The sequence below is a fragment of the Vidua chalybeata genome, chromosome 11, assembly GCF_026979565.1.
Source record: "Vidua chalybeata isolate OUT-0048 chromosome 11, bVidCha1 merged haplotype, whole genome shotgun sequence".
In the NCBI taxonomy this organism is placed as follows: domain Eukaryota; kingdom Metazoa; phylum Chordata; class Aves; order Passeriformes; family Viduidae; genus Vidua; species Vidua chalybeata.
In genome coordinates, this window is record NC_071540.1 from 14,491,989 (window position 1) to 14,515,335 (window position 23,347).

At 47.0% G+C, this 23,347-nt stretch overlaps 1 protein-coding gene across 2 annotated transcripts in view; it reads right to left on the minus strand.

The window, feature by feature from the left end:
* The window catches only part of PSKH1 (protein serine kinase H1), a 29,947-nt gene extending 8,814 nt beyond the window's left edge, over positions 1–21,133 (minus strand). The window contains exons 1-3 of one of the 2 annotated variants that reach the window (XM_053952880.1): positions 21,077–21,133; positions 19,634–19,802; positions 17,530–18,555 (exon numbers count right to left, since the gene is read on the minus strand). In XM_053952880.1, coding sequence (XP_053808855.1) covers positions 17,530–18,468 — 939 coding nt within the window. In that variant the 5' untranslated portion in view covers positions 18,469–18,555; positions 19,634–19,802; positions 21,077–21,133. Of the gene's footprint in view, positions 1–17,529; positions 18,556–19,633; positions 19,803–20,531; positions 20,779–21,076 lie in introns of those variants that run through there. The other variant, XM_053952879.1, reaches the window with a different exon arrangement.
* Between the last annotated feature and the right edge of the window lie 2,214 nt (positions 21,134–23,347).

Genomic DNA, 23,347 nt, shown 5'->3' on the forward strand with positions numbered 1-23,347 from the left:
CAGACCTCTGGGCTCTCTCTTCCACTGATGGACAGATCCAAATGGAACCCAGGCAACAAGAGGTTTTGCCTCCACTCTTCCAAGCTTGCCTTGAATAGCTTTTAAAGACCTGTAGGTTTTTTATGACTCCCTTTCAGCTATTCATTCAGCTAAAATCACAAATTCACCATTACCTGGCTACACTCCATCAACCCCCAATTCCTTCTTTCCTTCTCCTTCTTCTAGGAGCCACAGCTCACCCCATTCCGTTTCCTTCACAGAGGACTCATTCTCCACTTCCAAACAATCCTAATGGGACATCCCAGCTAATGATACATCTATTAAATTTACCAACTTTACCTCAAAGTGAAGGTAAATGCAGGTGACAATTTGCTCTCTGCAGTAACTTTTTAAGGGCTCTTCACTACCCTCTTCATTTCTGTTACTGGCAATTGAAATGACTTAAGATATCCACCCTGAAAGAGCTTTTGTTCCCCTCACATGGAGAAAACACATCCACACAACTCCAATTTCATGGTTTTTCCTGGGTATTTCTTCCCCTCTTCCCCTAAAACCTTTTACCTTTCTGAATATGGTCCCTCACAGAAATACAATCATGCCAGCACCTCCATCCTCTTTTCTTACCTAAGTCCAAAGAAATGCAGGAGATGCTCAAATAAAAAGTATTGGAGAACTGGCACAACAGTACTTCGAAATACATCTTCAGGACATGCAGGAGAGCATTATTTTCTTTTCAAGGTGTAAGTACTTGCAGAAACCTGAAATTTGAGGCAACCCAGGAGCTGTTTTGTTGTCCAAATGCATTCAAACTTCAGTCAAATGAGATTCTGGTGAGTGAAATGAGCCTCTAAACACCAGGAATAATATTACTTCAATCTTTTCAAGTCTTATTAAAAGATGGTAAATGTGATGATTTGGAATTTGAAGAAATCTATGAAATCTGAGGGCCTAGGAACTGTGATACATAACCAGCCTAAACCTTGAGAGGCCCATCCAGTTTAATGAATCCTAAAGAAGAATAAACTCCAAACAGAAGCACATTGGATTTCTCATTATTCCAATTACTCTAGTTTCACCACAAATGGTGAATATGGAGTACCTGCAACTAGATTTTTCTTCTGGTCAGCAAACACAAATCAGTTTATTGATCTGTTTACACAGCTGAAGGTTTGATTTGCTGCACCACACACATCTTTCCTATTTCACTGAAGCTTTTTCTTTAGTAATACTTAAGGCTACATTCTAGCCATGCAATTTGCAACCTCAGTCCCTGGAGAAATGCATCCACTCTCCTGAAGACTTGCATCAGTTGACAAAACAGCAGTTTTAACTTGGCAAAATCCCATTAACCCTCCAAATTAATACTGCAAGGCAGCAGCAGAGGGTCGTGTAGGAGCTGAGGAAGGTTGACACTGGTGTGTTTGGGTGCAGGACATGAAGTGTGCTCTCATAACAGGACTGAAGCAATCCAGAGGAGATGCTGCCCATCTGCTTGGCTGAGGAGAGACAGAGAATGGCTTGGAAAGAAATGTTCCCATGAAATGCTGGATCAGCTAAACTCTATCACATAGCCTTGCCTCTAAATCTCAGTGCTGCAATGATAAATCCTGCTTTTCTTGTGGCACAAAAATGCCACAACAATGCCACAAAAATGAAGAGAAGTCACTAACACTTGCATTTCTGTTTCTCTAGAAAGCAATTTCAAATGGGATGCAGTTTGAGTACAACTTCTGCTCCCTCTGTTAGACTGTGTAGCTTCAGAAAGATAAAGTTCTGGTGTCTTTCTGCAGAGAAGCAGAGAATGGTTTGGGTTGACAGGGACCTTAAAGTTCATCTAGTCCAAATTCCCTGCCACAGATAGGGACACCTTTCACTAGCCCAGGCTGCTGTGAGCCCCATCCAACCTGGCCTGAACACTTCCAGAGATGGGGCAGCCACAGCTTCTCTGGGCAACCTGTGCCAAGGCCTCAGCACCCTCACCCACCTTAAAAAAAGGTGGAATAGCCATATTTTCAGCTGAAGCTCAGCAGTACCACCTGAATGACAACAACAACCTCCTACATGTGACCAGTTTTTCTAACAACAGCAATTATGTGCTCTGTCTGGGATACCTCGTGCAGTGTCTGCTTCAAAAACCTGGTTTCTCATGAGAGAATCCCTGGATATAGACTCATTAACACTGGAGACTATTGCCCTCATGCTGGAGGGAGGACTAAACATCCTCTGAAAAGTAACATCTGTAACTCTAGAATTTATCACAGTGATTAAAAACATGATTCAACACAATTTAAAAGGAAAAAAAAAGTGGGGGGAGAAAAGCTGCACAAAGCTGCAGAGGGATATTCTGGTTAGTTGTGTGGAAATAAAAGAAGGAACAATCACTGACTTCAAGCTCTGCTTTTCATCTCAGCTGAAGGAAGGATACATTCTAATGTCCTGATTCCTACCTAAGTTACATGTTGTTTTCTGCAGAAGAAAGACAATGTTTATGAGGAAGGTGAAGGAAAGACCTTTCCCTCACTGGATCTCCCTTGCCAGTCAGTCTTTACAAAAACATGAAGCACAAAGCATGTTATCACAGCTGCAAAAGATTGCTCTTAGGCCAAAAATACTGTATCCCAGTCCCAGTGATTCTTAGGATGAGTCTGAGTGTTGCAGAAGCCTCAAAGCACCAAAGAGACTGAGGAGCCCTGCAGCAGCACACAGGTTCCTGCAAGGTTCTCCTGCAGAAAACCTTCAGATGTCTACTTTGAAGTTTCACAAGATAAGATAGATTTACTGGGAACAGATTTATTGCCCCAACAAACAGACTGAGTTTAATGCATCCACTTGGTCAGAGGGAACTGCCTTCACATCGTGCCCTTATCACCACTAGCAGCAACGTTCCACATCACAGGAGATGAACACATTTCTATTGTCATTCCCATTTGATGCTGCACTCCCCATCGTGCCAGCACACATGGTTTGGTTTGTGCAAACAAAGTGAGCCAAATCAGGGAGTTTCTGTAAATTTTTCAGCTGGGGTTTTCAGCCCAGCCATTCCTTGTTTGGCATGAGTCACCAGATGGCTGCAGAAGGAGCTACATCAACCCATGAGAGCGACTGGAACGGAGTCCAGAATTAGCAGCACTCCAACCAAGTATGAAACCCATCCCACAGCCTGTCTTGCAGCCTCAATGACAATGGGAAAGACTCCTGTGGTAGAGACACTTTGCCCTGGTCCCTCAGGAATGCCAGCTGCTGCTTCTGAGGGTGCACTAGCATTCCCTACAAAAGCATCTCCTAGACTTCTAAGCTGCATAAAACACAGGACACTTACCCATCTGCAACTCCAGCCCTGCTAGATAACAAACTCGGGGGAAAGCAGCCTCCTTTACAATGCCTTAAAGAGCTCTCAAGTGTGTTATGTTTTATTCAGACTTAGGCTCCAAGGCTGGAGGAGGAGGAGAAGAAAGAGATCTCCTCTGAGTGTCACTTAGGCTGGGCGATTGCGTGCAGCGCTCCGCTCTGTGTCACTGAATCCCTTCACCACCCCTGCTTGTTATTCACATCAGCATAAAATCTATTGAGGCACCGGCCACGCCGGCGTGTGGGGAACAAACAACGTGCTGTTCTCTGCTTTGAACAACCAACCCACCTCTCTCCCCTGCAGCTGATGTGAGCACGGACCCGGCGAGCGCCGCAGAGAGCTCCCAGCACGTGCTGCAAACAAACCCTGACCTGTGTGACCACTGTGCATCTCCTCACACAACTGGATGGACACAGGCAGGGGTGGGAGCCAACACTCCAGAGGCAGAGCAACTTTCTTTAGATCTGCTGATCAAAATGAGCAGATTTTGGATAGCAGAACCAAGTCCCTGAATTTTATTCTGCCTGCAATGGGAGCTGCTGTAAAATGGTCACCAAAGCTAGCACTGCAAACAAGTTAATGACTTAAATTTATTTTCTTTTCACAAAAATACGTTAAGCCAACCTATGTGTGGTGCTGAAGGCAGGGCACATCTCTTCAGCTTCTGTCATTTTTCAGAATAGCTGCACCTTAAAATTCTGACGTTTCTGGTGGCAGACAAGTGACATGCTGTTAGTTTTGAGAAGGAAATTAACTGGACTTGATGCTCTAAGAGGTCGTTTCCAACCTTAATGATTCTAAGAACATCCCCAAAAACTCTCTACATTGCATTACCTATTAATGCATCATGCAGCAGTTTTGTCTCATTTAGGAGATTCCCACATGACATCAGAAAGCAAGAAGTGTCAACTCCAAAGGAGCAGGTTGGGGACTGCAACTGTGACACATGTCATGGCAAACCAGCCTAGGGCTGTGCTGGGGCTCCAATAACACCAGGTTTGCACTGTCCCGGGCATCATTCAGCCCCCAAATAATTGTAACAAGGTGATCAAAGCCAACTGATGTGGTATTCGCAAACTGGTTCCAAAGAGCTGGAACAAAAAGTTTCCAGTGAAAAGATGAAATGTGCTAAAGTCTGCGTAGGGCAGATTCCCAAGCATTCAGCATTAATTTGTTGATGTGGGGAGGAGGAATAGAGGAAGGATGAAAGAGGAAAATACAACGGCCCTTTAATAATCCAGAGCATTATAAGTATGCGCAGCCATCTGGTGCGGTGAACTTCTATAACCCAGCTTTTCGAATGGAAATAGCCAGCCCATTTTCCCTGGACAGGCACTGAGTATTCAGCTGGAATCGTGCACTAAAATTACAGCAGCTATAAAAACAATAAACACAAAGCTTTTCTCTCCAGCCAGGGGCAGCTCTTCTAAGTGCAATGCTTAGGGAATAGCTGTTAAAATGGGGTAATACCACATTTCAGCTTGGATCGCTTTACGTCTCTTAAAAATGTGTCAGCAAGTTACAGCTGCACACGGGAGTTTAACCACTACCTTGACTGAAAAATTGTCTATTAAGGAAGTTCAGGGTTAAGAGATCTGGACTTGGAAGGATGCAGGTGAAAAGATGAGATCACCAAGTATACAAAGCTGGAGATTGCTATGAAAACCGAATAAGTCAAAAACTTCCAAAGGTATAACTATAGCACCAGCTCACAGCAGTATTTGCAGTAACTAAACTGGAAAATACCTTCCTAAGACTGTTCCTAACATCTGGGTATCCTGACATCTTCAGTGCTTTTATTCTCAAAAAACTCAAATTTGAGCTGAATGATGTTCTCCCACTCTGAACCACTACCTTAAGAGAGTATTGGCTGTGCATTGGAGCTGAAGTCAGTACGTGTTTCTACGTACAAATTCAGAGTAAGATTTTAATTAAGAAATGGTAGTTCCTGACAGGGAGGAAAGAATCTTCCCCAGGGAGAAAGAATATCTTTCATCATGCTGATTAGAGCAGTGGTGGGGGGATGAACAGATAAGCTTATAACCTCCCACGTACACACAACCCCCTTCTGCAAGCTCCAAGCTGTCGATGCGCGAGCCCTGGGTGCTTACGAGGGAATGAACAAGGGGGAGTAAATCCTAAGACACTCTTAGCTGCCACTCCAACCCTGCCCTGCTCCCCAGCTGGCACCAGCTCTCCTCTGCTGCTCTGGACAGCTCCTTTAACCTCCTACAGCACGCAGATGTGTCACAGAATCATAAAATATCCTGAGCTGGAAGGGACCCACAAGGATCAAGATGAGGAGCTGTGCTGCCAACACCAGCAATGTGCAAGCCCCAGCTGCCCCACTGCCTGGCTTGACTCTCCTTTCTTCCTTATAGTCACTCAGTTTTAACCAGAATCCAACCCTGTCATAGTTTCAGAGGAGGTGAAATGATGCCTTTTTCATCTGATCATTTCCTGAAAGCCCAGGTTTAGTGCTTCCCAAGTTAGGGCAGTGTGGCCCAATGCCATTCCTGGTTTTCTCTCAGAAAGCACTGTTTTGGGTAGGCAAGGTGGATGTAACCCATTTTAAAGTAAACAAAACATCAGGAGACACTCTAAGTAGGCTTGCTAGGTTTTCCACAATTCAGTCCTGGGTCACTGGTTTATAATTGCCTTTCCTGGCACTATTTGGGAAATTTTAGTTAGAATTCAGAGCAGGATAACTGTTCTAGATCCCATTCCAACACATTTATCTGTATTTTCTTCTCAAATTTCTTTCAGCATCCCAGCTATTCAGTGATGGAGACAGAAATCCTGCTGAAAAACAAAGTATGTCACTGACACTGCACCAAACTGCACATACACAACAATCTTATACCAACGTGATCTTTTTCCCTGTTAAAATCCTACCCTGTTCTTACCTACATTGTTGGGGTATTTCTCTTCCCAAAAGAAGATTAAAACATTTAAGTTTTCTATGTGGAATCATACTACCTACTGTTGAGCCTGGCCATCCCCAGGTTCAAAAAGACTGTGGAGAAGATCCAGGTAAGAGCTTTCAAGATAGCCAGGGGTCCTTGACAGATGGCCTTCAAGAAGGGGTGAAAGGAGCTGGACTTGTTCAGTCTGGCAAAGAGAAGTCTAAGGGCAATCTAATAGCATACTACATTTATTTAAAAGTAGTTACAAGGATTACAGAGCCAACAACAGGTCCAAAGAAGGGGCAACAGGGAGAAGCTGTGCTTTGGAAGGTCTGTGTCAGGAAATACCAGGGGAAGGGTGGTGCAGCCCTGGAAAAGGTCATCAGGGAGGTGGAGGATCTTCATCCCTGAAGCCCTTCAAGACTCAAGAAGACAAAGTCACAGCCAGCATGACCTAGTGCTGGCAACACTCCTGTCTCAAGCTGAATGGGATTAGAGCTCTCCAGAGGTCTCTTGTAACCAAGGTTTCTATTACTCAAGTGCTTCTCTCCTCCCTGCCCCCAGCCAGCACTGTCATATCCCCTCCAGAGCAGCAGTACATTCCTCCTTCCAACACATATCCTTGCCCAGGCTCCATCCTACATACTTAACAGGGTCAAGTGTGCCATGAATGCTTCAGAAATAAACATGTGCTGATCAGCTTCAGGTCAGTTTGGACTGATATTCAATTACCTTTCCTGCAGGAAGGATGTGCTTTAGTTCTCTCTCCTACTGAGCCACTGACTTCATAAAATTCACAGCATTCATCACATTGCTCAAACTGAGTTGACACTGACCTTGGAATTTAAATAGTTAATTCCAGAAGACTGAAAGACAGCATAGTTCCAGAAACTTTGCTTCTTTGGGAAATCAGGGCAAAGGCAAGGCTGCAGCAGACACCCAAGGATCATCCAATCCATCCCACAGTCCCCCAAGGATCCACCACAGATGCATCACTCCTGACAGATGACTGCCTCACTTGTTCCGCAAGACAGCTCCAGAAATCCTCTGGGTAAACACTTTTTGCAGTGGGAGACACCAGTTTTCTAAAAAGTTCAGTGTGAATCTTTCTAAGTGCCATTTAAGACTCTTGTTTGACATAATCTGGAAAAGAGATTATTCCTCTTCCTCTTTGAAGCAGCCTTTTACATACTTGCAAACTGCTATGACAACATGTTCCCTAGGCCAAACAGCCAAAAATGTTTTAATCTTCCGGAGACTGTGTTTTTTTGACTCACAATTGCTTTTGTTGATCTTCTGTCAAGTCTCTCTGCTTGGCCCGTGGTGTTTTTGAAGTCTGCTGCCCAGAAGTGTCAGAGCTTCAGCTTGGCATCTGCAGCAGCCACTAAACACAGCAGGATCACAGCACACGCTGCCTTTCTGCTCATACACCTCAGAACATTCACCTTTTCCCACAAGCATGACACAGCTCTCACACAACAGTTTGTGATTCATAGACACATCCTTTCCTGAGAAGCCAGCACCTCTTAATTTTCTGTTCCTCAACTATTTTTGCGCACTTACTCTTACTTTGGAAAAAAAAAAAACCCTACACCTGCTACTGAATTGCTTAAATTTGATAGGGTTACCCGGAACTCAATGCCCTTTGCAGCCCTTCTAATTCAATGTCATCTACAAATATAATGAACATACCTGCATTTCCCTCACCTGGGCTGGTCATTAACCCCCAAATACCTCTGGACCTTCAGCCACTTCTAGAGAACCACCATCACTACCATGTTACACTTTGTTGATGAGCTACCATTAAGTAAATGTCACTTTTCACACATTTGGGGAAATACAAGATTTGGCCGCCAAACAGGTTTGGGGAAATACAAGATTTGGTCCCCAGGTTCTCCCTGCTTCACAGTTCATTTCCAAAAAGGAAGTTTTCAGAGACCATGGAACACTTTCATGAAATAGCTGAAGATCTCTTCCATGTCAGATCCATCCTTGCCAAACTCCAGAGCCAAACACTGGAGGTATGGGAACTCCTATAGCTTTGGAAGAGGACTTTGCCAGGAAATTATTTTACATTTTCAGCCAAGTGTCAAGTTTTCCTTAGTTTTGCAATATCAGCCTCTCAAGCAAAACAGTAGCTGAAGAATGCCACCAAGAATTCCTGAAGCTGGACTAAAGCTAAAAGCAAATAAAAAATTATGATGGACTAAGTGTAGAGAGGTAAGAAACTGTAAGCCAGGCACTCCTATCAGCACTGATAAAACAGTATATAAGGTCTTCTGAGTCAGCTCAGCTGTAATGAGAAACCTTTCTCACATGTGAGCCACATAATCATTCTCATAATTATCAGATTATTAAAAAGCTTCTTAGAAATTACTCTTCAGACACACACAAATAGTTTTATCAGAAAGCACAATTCTACCTTTTGTGAGACATAAAACCAGACTCTCTGGTTAATCACTTGAAGTGCCTGAAGTACTGGTGCACTGGATGTGTAGGGAGTACCATGATTATGGAAGTTCATGAGCTGTAGACACACAGCCAGGCACAGGTCCACACCAGCACTTTGGGGAACCCTGCAGGAACAGCAGGCATCTCTTAACAGCCCCCTCAAGAACGTTCTGCCTCTCCTTGACTTGTGTGAATGGCTCTCATGTCACCAATCAACACTAATCTGGTGCATTAGTAAAAGCTCAGTTTTCAGGAAAATCTATAGAAACATCCATTTGAAATAACAAAGGTATTGGAAAACATGCCTGGTTTTTCTACCTCATCACTCACTTGGGGCAGCAGGTGGGCAAAGCAGGGGGGTGGGTGAGACTGGAGAGAGGAGGAGCAGCTCATGCTCCAAACAAGGAATTCAGCTGCACCACTGGCAGTTTGAACCACCCCTTCCAGCTCCAAACAACTAATCCAGTTCCTGCTGTCTACAGCCTCAACTCTGCAATTGCAATCTTGTCAGATTTAGGGATTTCAAGGATTAGGTAAAGAGACTGCCAAGAAAACCTCTGGGCTTAGGAAGCACCTTTTCAGCCCCGCAGCTCAACATGAACAGAAATTCCCCAGAACAGTTTCTGCAGTTGAAAAGAGACTTCAACTATGTGATAGTAAAACCTTGACTTGCTACCTATGCCAAGCATGCTGCTTAACTCCTCCTTCATCACATCCCAGGGCAGGAGCACACTGCAAATGCTAGGGAAGTCCCAAATTCGGATCACAGGAAATCTGAAACACCTTTCAATACCAGATTATTCCAAATGTATCAGGTTCAATTGCCTCTCTCCAAGGCAGGGTCAAAAACAGGCCACAAAGTGATTTGCAGCAAGATACATGTTCACAGCCCTTCCCCACAGAGCTCAGTTTTGATTAATCAAAAGTGGCTTTTAATCTGCAGCAGGGGCAGCAGCTGGAACTTCAGCCAGGTGCCAGCTCTGCAAGACCTCAAAGCCTCAGCCTGGGGCTCAGAATAGTTAGGAAGATGCTGTAATTTTCTCCAGAGTGCCACACTTTTACAGCTGCACCCTGAAAGCTCACTTTAAAAATGTTTTATAGGTGCCAGCCAGACCTCCCTGTGCCTCTAGATGCTGTCCTGGTATTGTACTTCCATACAATCATCTGGCCCTCAGCTCCTCAGCAGAGCAGGTCCAGGAAATCCAGCTGAAGCAGTGCAAGATGTTACCCCAATCCACTCACCCCACAACCTGTGATAAACTTCATGTGTGCCACAGCAAGGAGAGAACCAGATGAGTCCTCACACCCTGCTCAAGGGCTGCACCTGGCTCAAGCCCATGACCATGAGCAGCTGGACTTCCAACACAGACTCCAACCCCTGGGTAACCATTTCCAAGGGAGGGGAGGAGGGGACAGCTGCTGTATTTAGGGACAGGCTTCCTGCATGTCAGAGCTCTTCCCACTATAGAACTAAAACATATTCTCACTCTCTGAACTTTGGTTCTAAGTCAATAACCATGCAATAGCATGTCTTGCCTCAAAATACACCTCTACTAAGGTATCAGAAAAAAACAACACATCTGAGCCACAGCTGGAAAACCAAGGACTCACTCAGCCAAAGGTAAAAGAGGAAATGGCCTAGGCTATTCTTAGGCAAATGTAAAGGAGTCAAAGACACCAATGGTAGCTGGTAGTTCAAATCCCTCCTGTTAATAATGTGTATTCTGTACAGAGGCAGCTTAATATTATTTTTCTACCCTACCAATGTCCCTTTATCCCTACATCCCTAATTCTACAGAAATACTATTCCACCATTAACAGGATTTTATAGGGCCTCCAGATGAAGGAATGAAAATAAATGTCAAACCACAGCACTATTGTAAATCCCTTCCCCCTAGATGTGGCTCTTACCTTCCTCCATCCTTAAATTACATGCTGTACATTGTGCACCACTTTCCCAAACTCAGTCTTTCACCCCAAAAATCTTAACCAAAATGCTCAGCTGCTGTCCCTCATTCTGCCTTGAACCTGCAGGTACTACTGGTGTAGACAGCAGTCCTAAGGAAAAAGGGCTGTGAATTAAATCATTGGGAAAAAACCCACATTCCTCTTCCCCATGGAGATTCCTTGCCTGCTTTCTTTGTTTCTAGAGGCTTTGAGGCTTAGACAGAGTTTCCACCCTGTCCTGATGACATGCACAATTCTGTGAAATAAAAACTGTTAACACTGAGTGTTGCAGACTGCAGCAGTATGGAAATGGCAGATGTAGGCAGAGAAAGATGACCCCTCTCCCTGCTTACCCTGCCCTAGCATTGGGGCTTCTCTCCACTGTTGTGTTGCACCATAAGCTGAAGTACATAGTAAAGAGGCAAAATGAGTGATTTTGAAAAAGGTCCTTGTGACAGCAATTCTCTTGGAAGAAACAACCTTCAAAAAGAATCTTAAGATGCAGCCAGAGCAAGGGGGACTTGTTTTTCAAATGCATGCATTGGTTTCAAAGCCCCTTCACTGGAAAAGGTGTTTCTTTACCTGTAAGTAAAGTGCTTACCAATGCAGCATACCGAGTTTTTGCAAGAGCATGGTCACTAATACATGCAGGAGAAGGCAGGATTTCCCAGGTTTTAATTGAGGTTATCACATTTCCAAAGATGTCCCTTCCTGCAGAGGGAGAGATCTGGACAAACACTTCAGCTCTTGGAGATGGAGTGACACAAACACACCTATCCTCACAGCCACTGAGCTGGTGCATTAAAAGAAAAGAAAGAGCAGAAACCAAGATAAGTCCATGTATTGGGCTGGCCTCAGTGTTCTGTGCCTGGCTTGGAGAGGAGCTTTCATCCTGTTCAAGTGCTCCAGCTCTTCAAAGGAGAGCAGAGTGCCCTTTTCAGCAGAGCCCTGCGACTGCAGCTCGCCAACACTCTTGTTGTTCTGCTTCAAAATCACCGCTTTCACACAGCCATGTGAAATGCAAAAGCACATTCCTCTGTAAATTGATGGGGTTTTACTTCTGCCAGGCAAAGGGCTCAACAATTTATATAAAAAATAATTCTTCCCTACACGGGGAAAAAAAAGCCAGCTCTAGATTTTAGGAAAAAAAAAAAAAAAGCCTGCATTACTCTAAGAACAGGACTATTGTAAAACACTTCCATCATCTAATGTGGCTCACAGGAAAAAAACAGCAGCTGCTCTAAGTAAAAAGCTCCTTCTTCCCCCAAGAAGGCTAAAACGTGGTTGCAGAGACTTGTACGCTCACACCAGTAAGTACTGCAAATGTGTTTTAAAATCTTGCCTTCAGCTGCCCCATCCTTGTTTTCTTTGTTGCACTATATTCAACAGCCTGGGCCACTCAAACTCCAGGGAGAAGAATGGAAAATTGGCCACCCTGCTGCTTTGAAATCTCTCCTCTCTTCTGGCACCGACATCAGAGGCCAAGGTGATGACTGCCCTGCAAAAGCATCTAATGGGTCTAAAGACCATCTTGGCACAGCCGTGGAGGGCAACACCACGTGTCAGTGTGGCCTTCTGGGGACCCCACAAGGGAGGGGTCCTGCTGCAGCCAGACCTTCCCAGGCACTGAGCCAAGGGAACTTCCAGAAGAAGCAGGTGGCTTTGCACTGAGCTCCTCTTAGAGCAAAGAACAGCTCTACACTTTGCAAAGGTAAATCTTCAATAAAGGGGGGCACCTACCAGCTTTTCTGGCCCCTTGTACTTATGGGACTTTATCTCCTGTATTAAAAAAATATACAGGACCAAGGGAGCATTAGAGGGCAGTGGTGCTTTTCTGCTCCTGGCTATATTTTAAACTAGCTTTGAATGTTTTCCCAAAGACACTCCAGGCCAAATTCAGGGAAGCCAGTCTGCCTTACTGCCCATCTTAGACAGGCGATGTACTACAAGATCACCACAGTTTTCCCTCTTTCAGGGCAGTTGCTACCCTTTAGCCCATTTAATTAGCACATAACATATTACACAAAACTTAATGATACATAATATTAAAAGTATGAACTGCAGGAAAAAACCTGGACAGATTTCTGGGGCAAACTAAGTATCAAATAGAAAATAAAGCTAAGTCAGTATGAAATAATTGATTTGTTATCTAAACTGGTATATTTTGATAAAGTGGTTGTACTTTTATCATCAAAACAACAAAAGATTGATTTTTTTTTCAATTTACATAGGCATACGTAATTCATTTTAAGTGACCAAAAGTACAAACAGGAGGAATCACTGCAGGACTGGCAGCCAGCCAGTGGCTGACCTGCCACAGCATCAATGCAAAACTTATTGCATTGCAAAACTTATGTACAAAACCTCATCCAAAGTTTCAGAATGCTCGTCCTACACTGACTGAATTCTCCTGAAAGTGATAAGGATTATGGAGATTATTATAGTGATAAGGATTATTTTCTCTAATATGCAAGTATAATTTTTTTCCCTTATAGGAGACCAGTTTCTACAGTAAAATACAAGTATGCAGAATAGAAAGTTGAGTTGCCACTATACATTTCCATCTTTTAGGGGAAGGAGGTTACCAAGAATAATTACAGTTTCTTTTTGTTGCTTGTGCCTTTTTTACATTAAGTTTGTCATTTGATAGGAAATCCAACCACAGTCATCATAATTCATAATACAATGACTGATCAGTCCCTCTGGGGTGGGATGGGCAATTCAGCAACCAGCTCCCAGCTGAGTCAGAAGCAGTCTGGGTTCAAGCTCTACCACATTCTCTCTCAAAACGTTGAATAAATGCAGGAAATTTATCCTAAAATTTGACAGGCCTGTCACCTGTCTCCTCCACTATGTGTCACAAGGGATTTGAGGGATTACAAGTCCTCCACAGTCTTTTAAGCAGCCCCCACAATGAGGACAATTACAAGAATACTTTGGAAATGCTCTGCAGACCTGCTTGGGAAAGGACTCATCCTGTAAGCACGCATCAGCTGCCTTGGAATGGCTTTATTTTTATCTTGTTTTCTGCCAGGTAGCACAGATAGTTTGTTTGCTAATGCACTGCCTGCACTCTCTGTGCTTCTGCTATCAGCTGTGGGCAGGAAAAACTGCTTGGGGAGAATGTGGTTTATTTTTTTACTCACATAGACTGAATTAGTTGTTATGGGAACACCATTCATGCTACTCATCCAGGGTAACTTGGTTTTCCTGTAACTAAGGGCATTCTTCCAGCATGAATCTATCCATACAGGATCTGCAGAGTTTACTCAACACCTGCATTTAACTTGGTGCTTTAAACTCCCAGTTAGGGCAGAAAATCACTAAGATTCTGAATGTTCAAGGAGAGAAAAGTAGAAATGCAATGCACACACAGTTTGTAAGTCAGGCTTCTCCTCTGACCTTTGGTCATTCTCCCCATCAATGTGTCTTCTATGAATTTGTCCAGTTGCTCTTCAAACTCAGGTGAACTTCCAAGGTCCACAGCCCTCGTTTTCACCCTCTGAATAGCCTGTATCATCAGAGACTGTGCAGGTTTGTTAGGGAACTTTCTCCTGCTGGCTTTTAGGCAGAAGGCAACAGACCCTTCAATCTTCACTGGTTTTATCCTTCCCTCTGGAACTGACCACGTATTTCACACCTGTGCTTATCAGCAAACTCCTGATCCATGTGAAGGCCACTGTCACAATACAGCTGCAAAGTTCCTTCAAGAGATTTTGATGAGGATTTTTATCAAAAACCATTGGAAAAATTTAAGTCACACAAAACCAGTTCATCTCTCCACAGGCTGCTAAATCTCTTGCAGAGCTCCTACAGACTTGCAGTGCCCTGACCTTCATATATCAAGCTTCCTTCATATACCAAGGAACTTCCTTCATATATCAAGCATGTCTCTCCTATCAATGCATCCACTAACCTAATTATTTAGAACAAGCTTTTTTGGTTATTTGATTAAGACATGTTCCCACAGCAGCACACACCAACCTCACCCACTGTGAGCATACCTCAAAAAGCTGATTCTGTTCCATGAATAGGAGAACAGCCCATGAGAGCAATGGTATGTTCAGGTCAGATATCAAAATCAGAACAATTCATACGCCTTAGCTAAGTTTCCAATTTAACCATAGCATACATTATCTTTCACTTATTCCATCGATTTCCCCAGGTGTGTAAAGCAACATAAAAGTACTGGTATTCAACAGAAGGAGAAGCTTTGAGAAAGAATCAGAGCAAGCCTGTCCTAGCAGGATAATGATGGTCCAATCTTCAATTCTGCACTTGCAAATTCAAAGGAAACTAAGAATGGAATTCCAGCTTTATTCCTCAGTCAACTTTTTAAGCTACAAAGAGCTCCCAAAGATCAGTTTTAACTCCAAGATTTCAATTAAAAATTAAATGAAATAATTACATCCAAACATTCTTTTTAGTAAGTTCTAAAAAACAAGTGTAAAAGAATAATTTTGCAGCAGGTTATGTTCAAAGCAGTGTCAATAGCTGACCGAACCTTACTCAGGATGCTCAGGAAAAAAAAGCATACCAGTTACAAAGCCAGCTGTCTTTCCTTCCTCATCCTAGTTATTACCTGAAGCAGTTCAAAAAGTAGAGAAGGAGATACAAGAGATAATCAGAGCAGTGATGTCAGCAGTACCTGAATAACCTATTGTGGGAGACCTCTCCTATTGATCTGCTAATGGCCTCTTCAAACAGACCTCACACTCCAGGAACAGGAGCAGGGGTAACAGGGTTCCAGTCAGAAAGCAATTACATTACCTGGACTAGAGATCACTTGTTTTTCCAAGAAAATGGAGCTGCTTCTCAGGTCAGCATGCATCTTGGCTTTTGTTCCTCTTTCAATACAGCTTTGTCCTCTGTGACCAGGTTTTGGGGTCAGACTTTTCAAAAAGCAGGACTCTGTACCGAGACTCAGGGCACTGCTGCTGCCTGCCATGGTACAGCTTGAAGACGGACAGCTCCCTCCTTCCCCACTGGAACTTGTCTGAGCCACGCAGCTCAACCTGTCAGCCCTGTAGTTCACAGGCTTCTTTCAACATTTCCTCTTCTGTTTCAGATCCTCAGCTTTCAGATTACGAGAAGAAAAGCAGTTGCTCCCATGAAACCTCTGCTCCCGTATCCATCCAAGACAGATGCTGTCGGCAATGCACTCGAGTATTCTGCCTACTCCTACTCCAAAGAAACCAGGACTTAGCTCCTGCCATTCCCATTAGTCTGATAAACTTATCAATAGCCTCACTTCTGACATCTTCCCACTTCCTCTCTTTGTGTAACACAAAGAGAGAATAGCCATTGTCTGTGAACACCAAAAACCTGGAAACATTTAAAAACCCCAAAGATGGCTTTAGGAGTGCTGGCAAGATTATGGGAAACACAGCAGACACCTTTAAACCTCTGGCTCACTTTGTCTTCTCCTAGAAATTATTCACAAAATGAGCAGCCTCTTTACTGCATCTCCTGCCAATACCTGCCTACAGTCAAGCACCGTACAATTTAGGGGCATAGGCTTAATTACACTGGTAAATTAAAGCATCCATTTTCCCTGGCTCTAGAGGAACAGAAAGCATCCAGGCAACAGATACAGACTGCTGGCTGACACATATTTGCTTTCCAAGCAGTAAAGTATCGACAGCTTTCCAAAATAACCACTCATGTCACACACAGTATCCCTAACAGCCTCCTAAAGTGTGTAATTTGTGGTGGCATAACAAGTAAAATGCCTCAGGCTTGTGCACTGACACTTTCAAAACAGAGAGTTTAATGCTTTCTCTGTGGCACATGTGCTACCTCTGCATGTACAACCAACAAGTCTCCAGTGGCCTAGTTGCAATTCACATTATTTCTCAGAACCAGTCTGTTCTGGTACAAGGACCAGTGGACATCAAAGTAAATTACCCCAGGGAACCTTCAAAACACTCAATTCACTCTCTCCAGATTGCCTATGGCTGCACTGAGCTTGATGAGACCCCCTTCAAATGTTTTTGTTTTTTTTTTTTTTTGGTAGGAAAAGCCCTAATCTGTTCACTCATTCTTCAAACAGAAGCCAGGCCATGCCTTTGGTTATTCACATTGCCTTTCTACACATGCTTTTCAGCTCTGTATCTTTACCCAGAGAACACAGACCTGCACTCAATAGTCAAGGGCATGGCAAGGAAGAACACGACAATAGCAACACTCATTCCTAATATCAAAAATAATTGATCAGAAGTGTGAAGATGTTATTTACAAGTGCTTAACTTCATATTTTTCCTTCTGAAGAGCAAGAAGCACCTTCAGACCCCGCTATCATTTACAGAATGCCTAAAAATTATCCCCCAAGACTCTTCTCTCCATACTTACCTATGAAAACTATCCTTCAATCTTCCGTTTTCTCACATGCCAAGCTCAGGAAGCAATACAGACCAATTTCTGAAATAATCCCATCTCCAGATGGAAGAAGTGCATGCCCCTTGCCTGCCATAACCTTGTCTTTCAGCAAAGCTATTTTCCATACTACACTTGGGTTTGTGTCAGAAATCAGACTAATGATACATGTGTCACATTTCAAACACCCTGGCACAAGTTTCAACTGCAAAGCCTCTAACAGCAGCTTACCACAGCCAAGGTCCCCCCCAGCTGGAAGCCCACATGCATCCCAATTCTGTTCTACAGCAAGTTTCCTCCTTTTGTACACACATTTTTTAAAAGGAGCTTGCTATGCTGCACTGGGAGCAGACAGAAAATGGGAAAGGATTTTAAAAGCCAGAATCACAGATTTTTTTTTACCCCTGGTAATGTTACCACCCACAAGACAACCAGCTTTTGGTCATCACAGAGACACACCTAGGGAGAGCTTCTTGCTTGACTGCCCCTCGCCACACTCACCTCGCCTGAGTAACTGTACTTTCCCTTCAGGATCTGCCGGTACAGGCGGGTGCGGTTGTCGTCCTCAAAGGGCATCGTGCCGCTGAGGAGAATGTACGAGATCACCCCCAGCGCCCACATGTCCACGGAGTTCGTGTAGGGCTTCCTGACCAGGATCTCGGGAGCGATGTACTCCGGGGTCCCACACGTGGTTTTCATCAGGCAGTCATCCCCCTTCTTCCGCGCGCTCGCCAGCCCGAAGTCCGTGATCATGATCTTGGAATCCGTTCCCGGGTGATAGTACAGCAGGTTCTCCGGCTTCAAGTCCCGGTGGGTGATGCCCAGCGTGTGCAGGTACCTCACCCCGTCCAGCACCATCTGCAGCACCCGCGTGGCGTCCCTCTCGGTGAAGGAGCCCTTGGCGATGATGCGGTCGAAGAGCTCCCCGCCGGTGGCCAGCTCCATGACCATGTACACGCGGTCCTGGGTCTCGAACACCTCGATGAGCTGGATGATGTTGGTGTGGCGGACGCGCCGCAGGACGCTCAGCTCCGACTCGCACACCTCCCGGCCCTCCCGGTACTTGGTCTCGATCATCTTGATGGCGTAGGGCTGCTTGGTGGCCTTGTGCTCCACGCGCACCACGCGGCTGAAGCTGCCCCTCCCGATGAGCGCTTTGATGTCGTACTTGGCCGTCACTCGGGGGTCGAACTTGGCGCGGTATTTGGCCACTTTGTTCTTGCGGGGCTCGGGCTGGTGGGCGGGCAGGGGGTTCCCGGGGTAGGGGTTGGTGTGCTGCGGAGGGGAGGGAGAGCCAGCTTTGATGACAGCCCCGCAGTCATCTTTGATGAAATGCTTGTATATGTCACTGTGGCCGGTGTAAGGTTCCACTTTTTTAACCAGGTCTAGCTGCACATCTTTGGGGGGCTCGGGAAGCACTTTGCTTGTCCCACAGCCCATCACTGACTGGTGTTAATTCCCTATCAAGGCATGTTCCCAGGGGAGCATCAGCAGCAACCGCGTCCGGGGCGATTCCCACATCCGAATCTTAGAAAAAGAATGAGAAGAAACAAATAAAGACGAATCAAGGTAGTAAAGATTCAAATGGAGGGAAAAACCAAAACAATAGGGCCATGCTATCACAAACTGAGAATATGGGATTTTCACTTCTCTCTACTACAGAACACGCACAGTGCTCTGCTGCTTTCATCACAAGTGAGTGAAGGCAGTGCCTACAAACATTCAATCATGGTCAGAACAGATGTGTCCATGGAAATCACACAGTATCTCTCTTTATGAGGGATCATATGTTTTCTGCTCCCTGCTGAGCCTTGCAGCAGTCACAGAACAGTTGAGGCTGCATAAGACTTCTGGAGGTCTTTCTGTCCAGACACAATTGCTTAATTAAAATCAAATAAAGAAAACAAAGTCAAGTGTTTCCTTTAGTTTTGTTAGATCTGCTCAACTTTCTCAGTCAGCAGCCAATCCAAACCATACAGTTCTGAGTTTGCTCACCAGAAGGTCCACAGAGTACCTCAGCAACTTGCACACTGAACCCATCTTCCCAAGATTTTCTTTGTATTGAATTTGTACACTGTCTTAAACCTCTCACTACTTTGCTGCTGGAGATCAATGGAACAGCAGAAGAGGCAGGGAATATGGAGACAGAGGCACCCTGGTTTTAAGGTCCTGCTAAAAGGGAGATGTTCACTTGCCCAGAGCAGCTTTTAATCAGCAAGTCCCTCATCCTCCAAACCCTGAGAAATCAAGGTGGGCTTTCACATCTTTCAACAATCTCAATTTTGTTTTATTTTACATCTTCAGGCACCAAGTGGCACTTCTGGCTTTCCACACAGAGCTGCCTGTAAGAAGTGGAATTCCTACCAGCCGTTCCAGACTAGGAGCTCTTGTCCATCACACTGTATTCCAATAGAACCAAACCAGCTGCACCTGGGCAAGTCTTTATGTGCTGAGTAAAACAATATGACTGGTCAGGAGATGGGGCAGCCACCTGTGGCTCTGGCAGTCACTGGGCAGTTCCACATTTGCCCTTCAACATGTGCCTGAGCCTTCACAGGAGGCTACAGAAAACCATTAGCCCTGAAAATGTAATTTTAGGTCTTACCATCACCAGATGTATCTCCACTCATGCACCACCTCTCCAAGCAACTGCTCAGCATGAACAGCAGAAAAGGAAACCCAGTTGGTTTTCCATTGGGAGAAGCAAGTGGAGAAATAAGAAATGTTCTAAAGGGACACCTGGAAGAAGTTCAGACTCTGACTCCTCATCCAACCTGGAAAGAAAACCAGGCTTTAGTTAAGATTCAGTTTTATAATCAAACATCATCAAACTAATTTCTCAAGTGAGAAGTTCCCTCCTGGCAGCACCCTGAAGTCAAACAACCCAGCCATGCTCAGACATGCCTGTAGTAGGGTGCAGGCAGTAGAAATAAAAAACAGCTTCACAGAAAGCTTAGCTGACTTTCAGCAAGCACTGCCCTGGACATGGGGCTTCATTCAGATTAAAGCAGCATGAACAATGCCTCTCATTGACAGTTTTCCCAGCACTACCTTAAAGCATTTTAAGTTAACAAAGAAATGGAATGAGAGATAAAGGAGATTATTACAGAGTAATTCAACATGTAGAGAAGGACTGGTGTAAACCATCCCACCCATAAACAGAACCAAACAGAAGAAATAAACACTTGAAAATACCATCTATAAATCCACTAATGGCATTAACTGAGATCTGGCAGCAATTCCAGCATGTCAGTGGCTCCTCTTTGCAGACTTAAGTGTTCCAGTGAAGGCTACAGAGCCAGAGTCAGCAACAAAATGCTTAACTCCACATTAGTGCAGGACATGCTCCTGTGCACTAATCACCAAGGAATTAAGATAAATTACAAGCTCTCCGAGTGGGAAACCACGTACTTGGCAGGTGACAAACTATCTGAGCCACAGCTGGAAGTGCTGGGAAGGAACACGGGGTTGATGCTTCTCCCCTTGCAGACTGGGCTCCTCACCTGCCGTCTCACTAACGCGTCTCGAGCGTGCCTCTCGCTGCCTGGCAAAACCCTGCCATAACCTGGCATGCCCACTGCGAGCTTCTGGTGCATTTCGGAGGGGAAACCCGGGGCTGGGGCAACCGTGCCGGAGCCATGGGCTGGCCAGAATCAGCCAAACCAAGCGGGATTCCCAAAACCGTTTGTTTTCAGAACTCATCCCAGCCCAGGCCGTTTGGCGCTACACTGGAAAGGGGACCCAGGGCCGGGCCGGTGCCGGGAGCTCGTCCCGCAGCAGGTTCGGCTCCAGGCCTGGGAAGCAGCGGGCCCGTCCCACGGAGGGGACACTCCGGGAGCGGGCAGGGCTCCCTCCCCGGCCCGCCCGTCCCCGCGGCCCAGCGCCCCGGGCAGCGGGCAGGGCTGAGACACCGGGGCCCGCCGCGCCCGCGCTTCCCGGGCCGCACCACCGCCGGCCCCGGAGTGACGGAGGGAGGGAAAAGGAGGGGAACCGGAGCCGGTGCCGGAGCCGGGCCGGGCGGTCCCGGGGGCGCCGATCCCGGACTCACCTCGGCCCACTCCGGCCGCGGCGCGGCACCGCCTCCTGACGTCATCACCGCGCGCCGGGGACGCCCGAGGGGCGGGGACATCGCGCGCGGCGATTGGCGGAGGGGGCGGGGGGGCGGGGCCGAGGCGCGGGGAGGGCGGGGGCGCTTTACCGCCCCCTGCCGGGGCCGCCGGCAGCGGCCGCACGGGCCCGCCCGCGACTCCGGGGCATGAGGGGCTCCGGGCATGAGGGGCTCCGGGGTGTGAGGGGCTCCGGGAGCGTGAGGGGCTCCGGGGCATGAGGGGCTCCGGGCATGAGGGGCTCCGGGAGCGTGAGGGGCTCCGGGAGCGTGAGGGGCTCCGGGGCATGAGGGGCTCCGGGCATGAGGGGCTCCGGGGTGTGAGGGGCTCCGGGAGCGTGAGGGGCTCCGGGCATGAGGGGCTCCGGGAGCGTGAGGGGCTCCGGGAGCGTGAGGGGCTCCGGGGCATGAGGGGCTCCGGGCATGAGGGGCTCCGGGAGCGTGAGGGGCTCCGGGGCATGAGGGGCTCCGGGCATGAGGGGCTCCGGGAGCGTGAGGGGCTCCGGGAGCGTGAGGGGCTCCGGGCATGAGGGGCTCCGGGAGCGTGAGGGGCTCCGGGGCATGAGGGGCTCCGGGAGCGTGAGGGGCTCCGGGGCATGAGGGGCTCCGGGGCATGAGGGGCTCCGGGGCATGAGGGGCTCCGGGCATGAGGGGCTCCGGGAGCGTGAGGGGCTCCGGGGCATGAGGGGCTCCGGGGCATGAGGGGCTCCGGGCATGAGGGGCTCCGGGAGCGTGAGGGGCTCCGGGGCATGAGGGGCTCCGGGAGCGTGAGGGGCTCCGGGGCATGAGGGGCTCCGGGGCATGAGGGGCTCCGGGCATGAGGGGCTCCGGGAGCGTGCGGGGCTCCGGGGCATGAGGGGCTCCGGGGCATGAGGGGCTCCGGGAGCGTGCGGGGCTCTGGGGTGTGAGGGGCTCCGGGCATCACGGCAACCCCTGGGCCCCTGAGCCCCGCCTGGCGCCCCTCAGGGCTCTGGGACCCCTCAACCCCAGGACCCCTCAGCCTCACAGGCCCCTGGAGCTCCTCACCCCCATGGACCCCAGGGCCTTCACTGCTCTGGCCCTGCTGTTACCCACAAAATCGGGCTCGTTCTTGGTGTGCACCAAGCCGATAATGGCACACTCCAGAGAGACATCGATTGTTTATTTCAGAGCTGCCCCAGCCTGGGTGCTCGGTGCTATTCCACAAATCCAGCACACCCCACTGCACTTTCTGTGCCATTATTTACAGAGAAGCTCAGGGTTAGTAACTTCCCAAGGGCAGTTCCTCTATTAAGATTGGTTAGTAATTTCCATAGAAATCACATAACTCCAGGTTAACTTCTACTCATGCTCAGGGGAAGGACCTTCACCTGGGCAGGGTCTTTTTGACCCATAGCATGAATTTTAGTGTTACCATGAAGATAGCTCAGCTCTAAGGTACACGGACGTGGAGTATTTTGCCAGGTTGGCAATGTGTACATAGGTAAACATCAACGTCTTAGTTTGTTACGTCCCTAAATCTTGTTAGTTCCAGAAGATTCTTGAGTGAGAGGTATTGGCTGCTGCCTGTTCCACTGATTAACTCTCCTTTTTTGCTGATTAGGTTTGAAAGTGTACAAAAGTCTTACATCAAAGAACATCTTGCCTTAAGGTAATATTGACATAATCCACATTTTTCAGCACTGTGACCCTCTTCAGCCCCCTGGGCTCAGCTGGTGGCCCCTGGCAGGGGCGATGTTCCCGCTCCCCGTGCTCCTGCCTTGGAAGAGTGGCCACAGTGCCTCCTGTTTGGAGCCAAATCCAGCTCTGACAGCTCCCCAGCAGCGCCTTGGAGCCCGCAGCCCATGGAGCAGCTCCGAGGGCTCCCCGCTGGGCTGCGGGACTCTGGAAAAACATTCCCTTTGCAAGAGAATTGCCCGGAAGCATTGGTCCTTTTCCTTGGCAGGGAAAACCCGGGCCCTGTGGGATAGCTCTTGTGCACAGCAGAATAACGAGGCACATTCCTTTCTCCTTTCTTTGCCCCAGCTAAGTGCCACAAAACCCGCAAAGTTTGCTTGGTAACTGCCTGTGGACTTTCTTACTCATATCCTTTCCTCATCCTCAAGCAAAACACTTCATGTCCCGGCCCTGGATGACCTGAAAGCAGGGAGAGGAGGGATGACACCTTGCAGGGATGCTGACGGCACTCCTTTCCCCTGGGGGCATACAAATGCAATGCTGTCGGGCTTGTTTTCC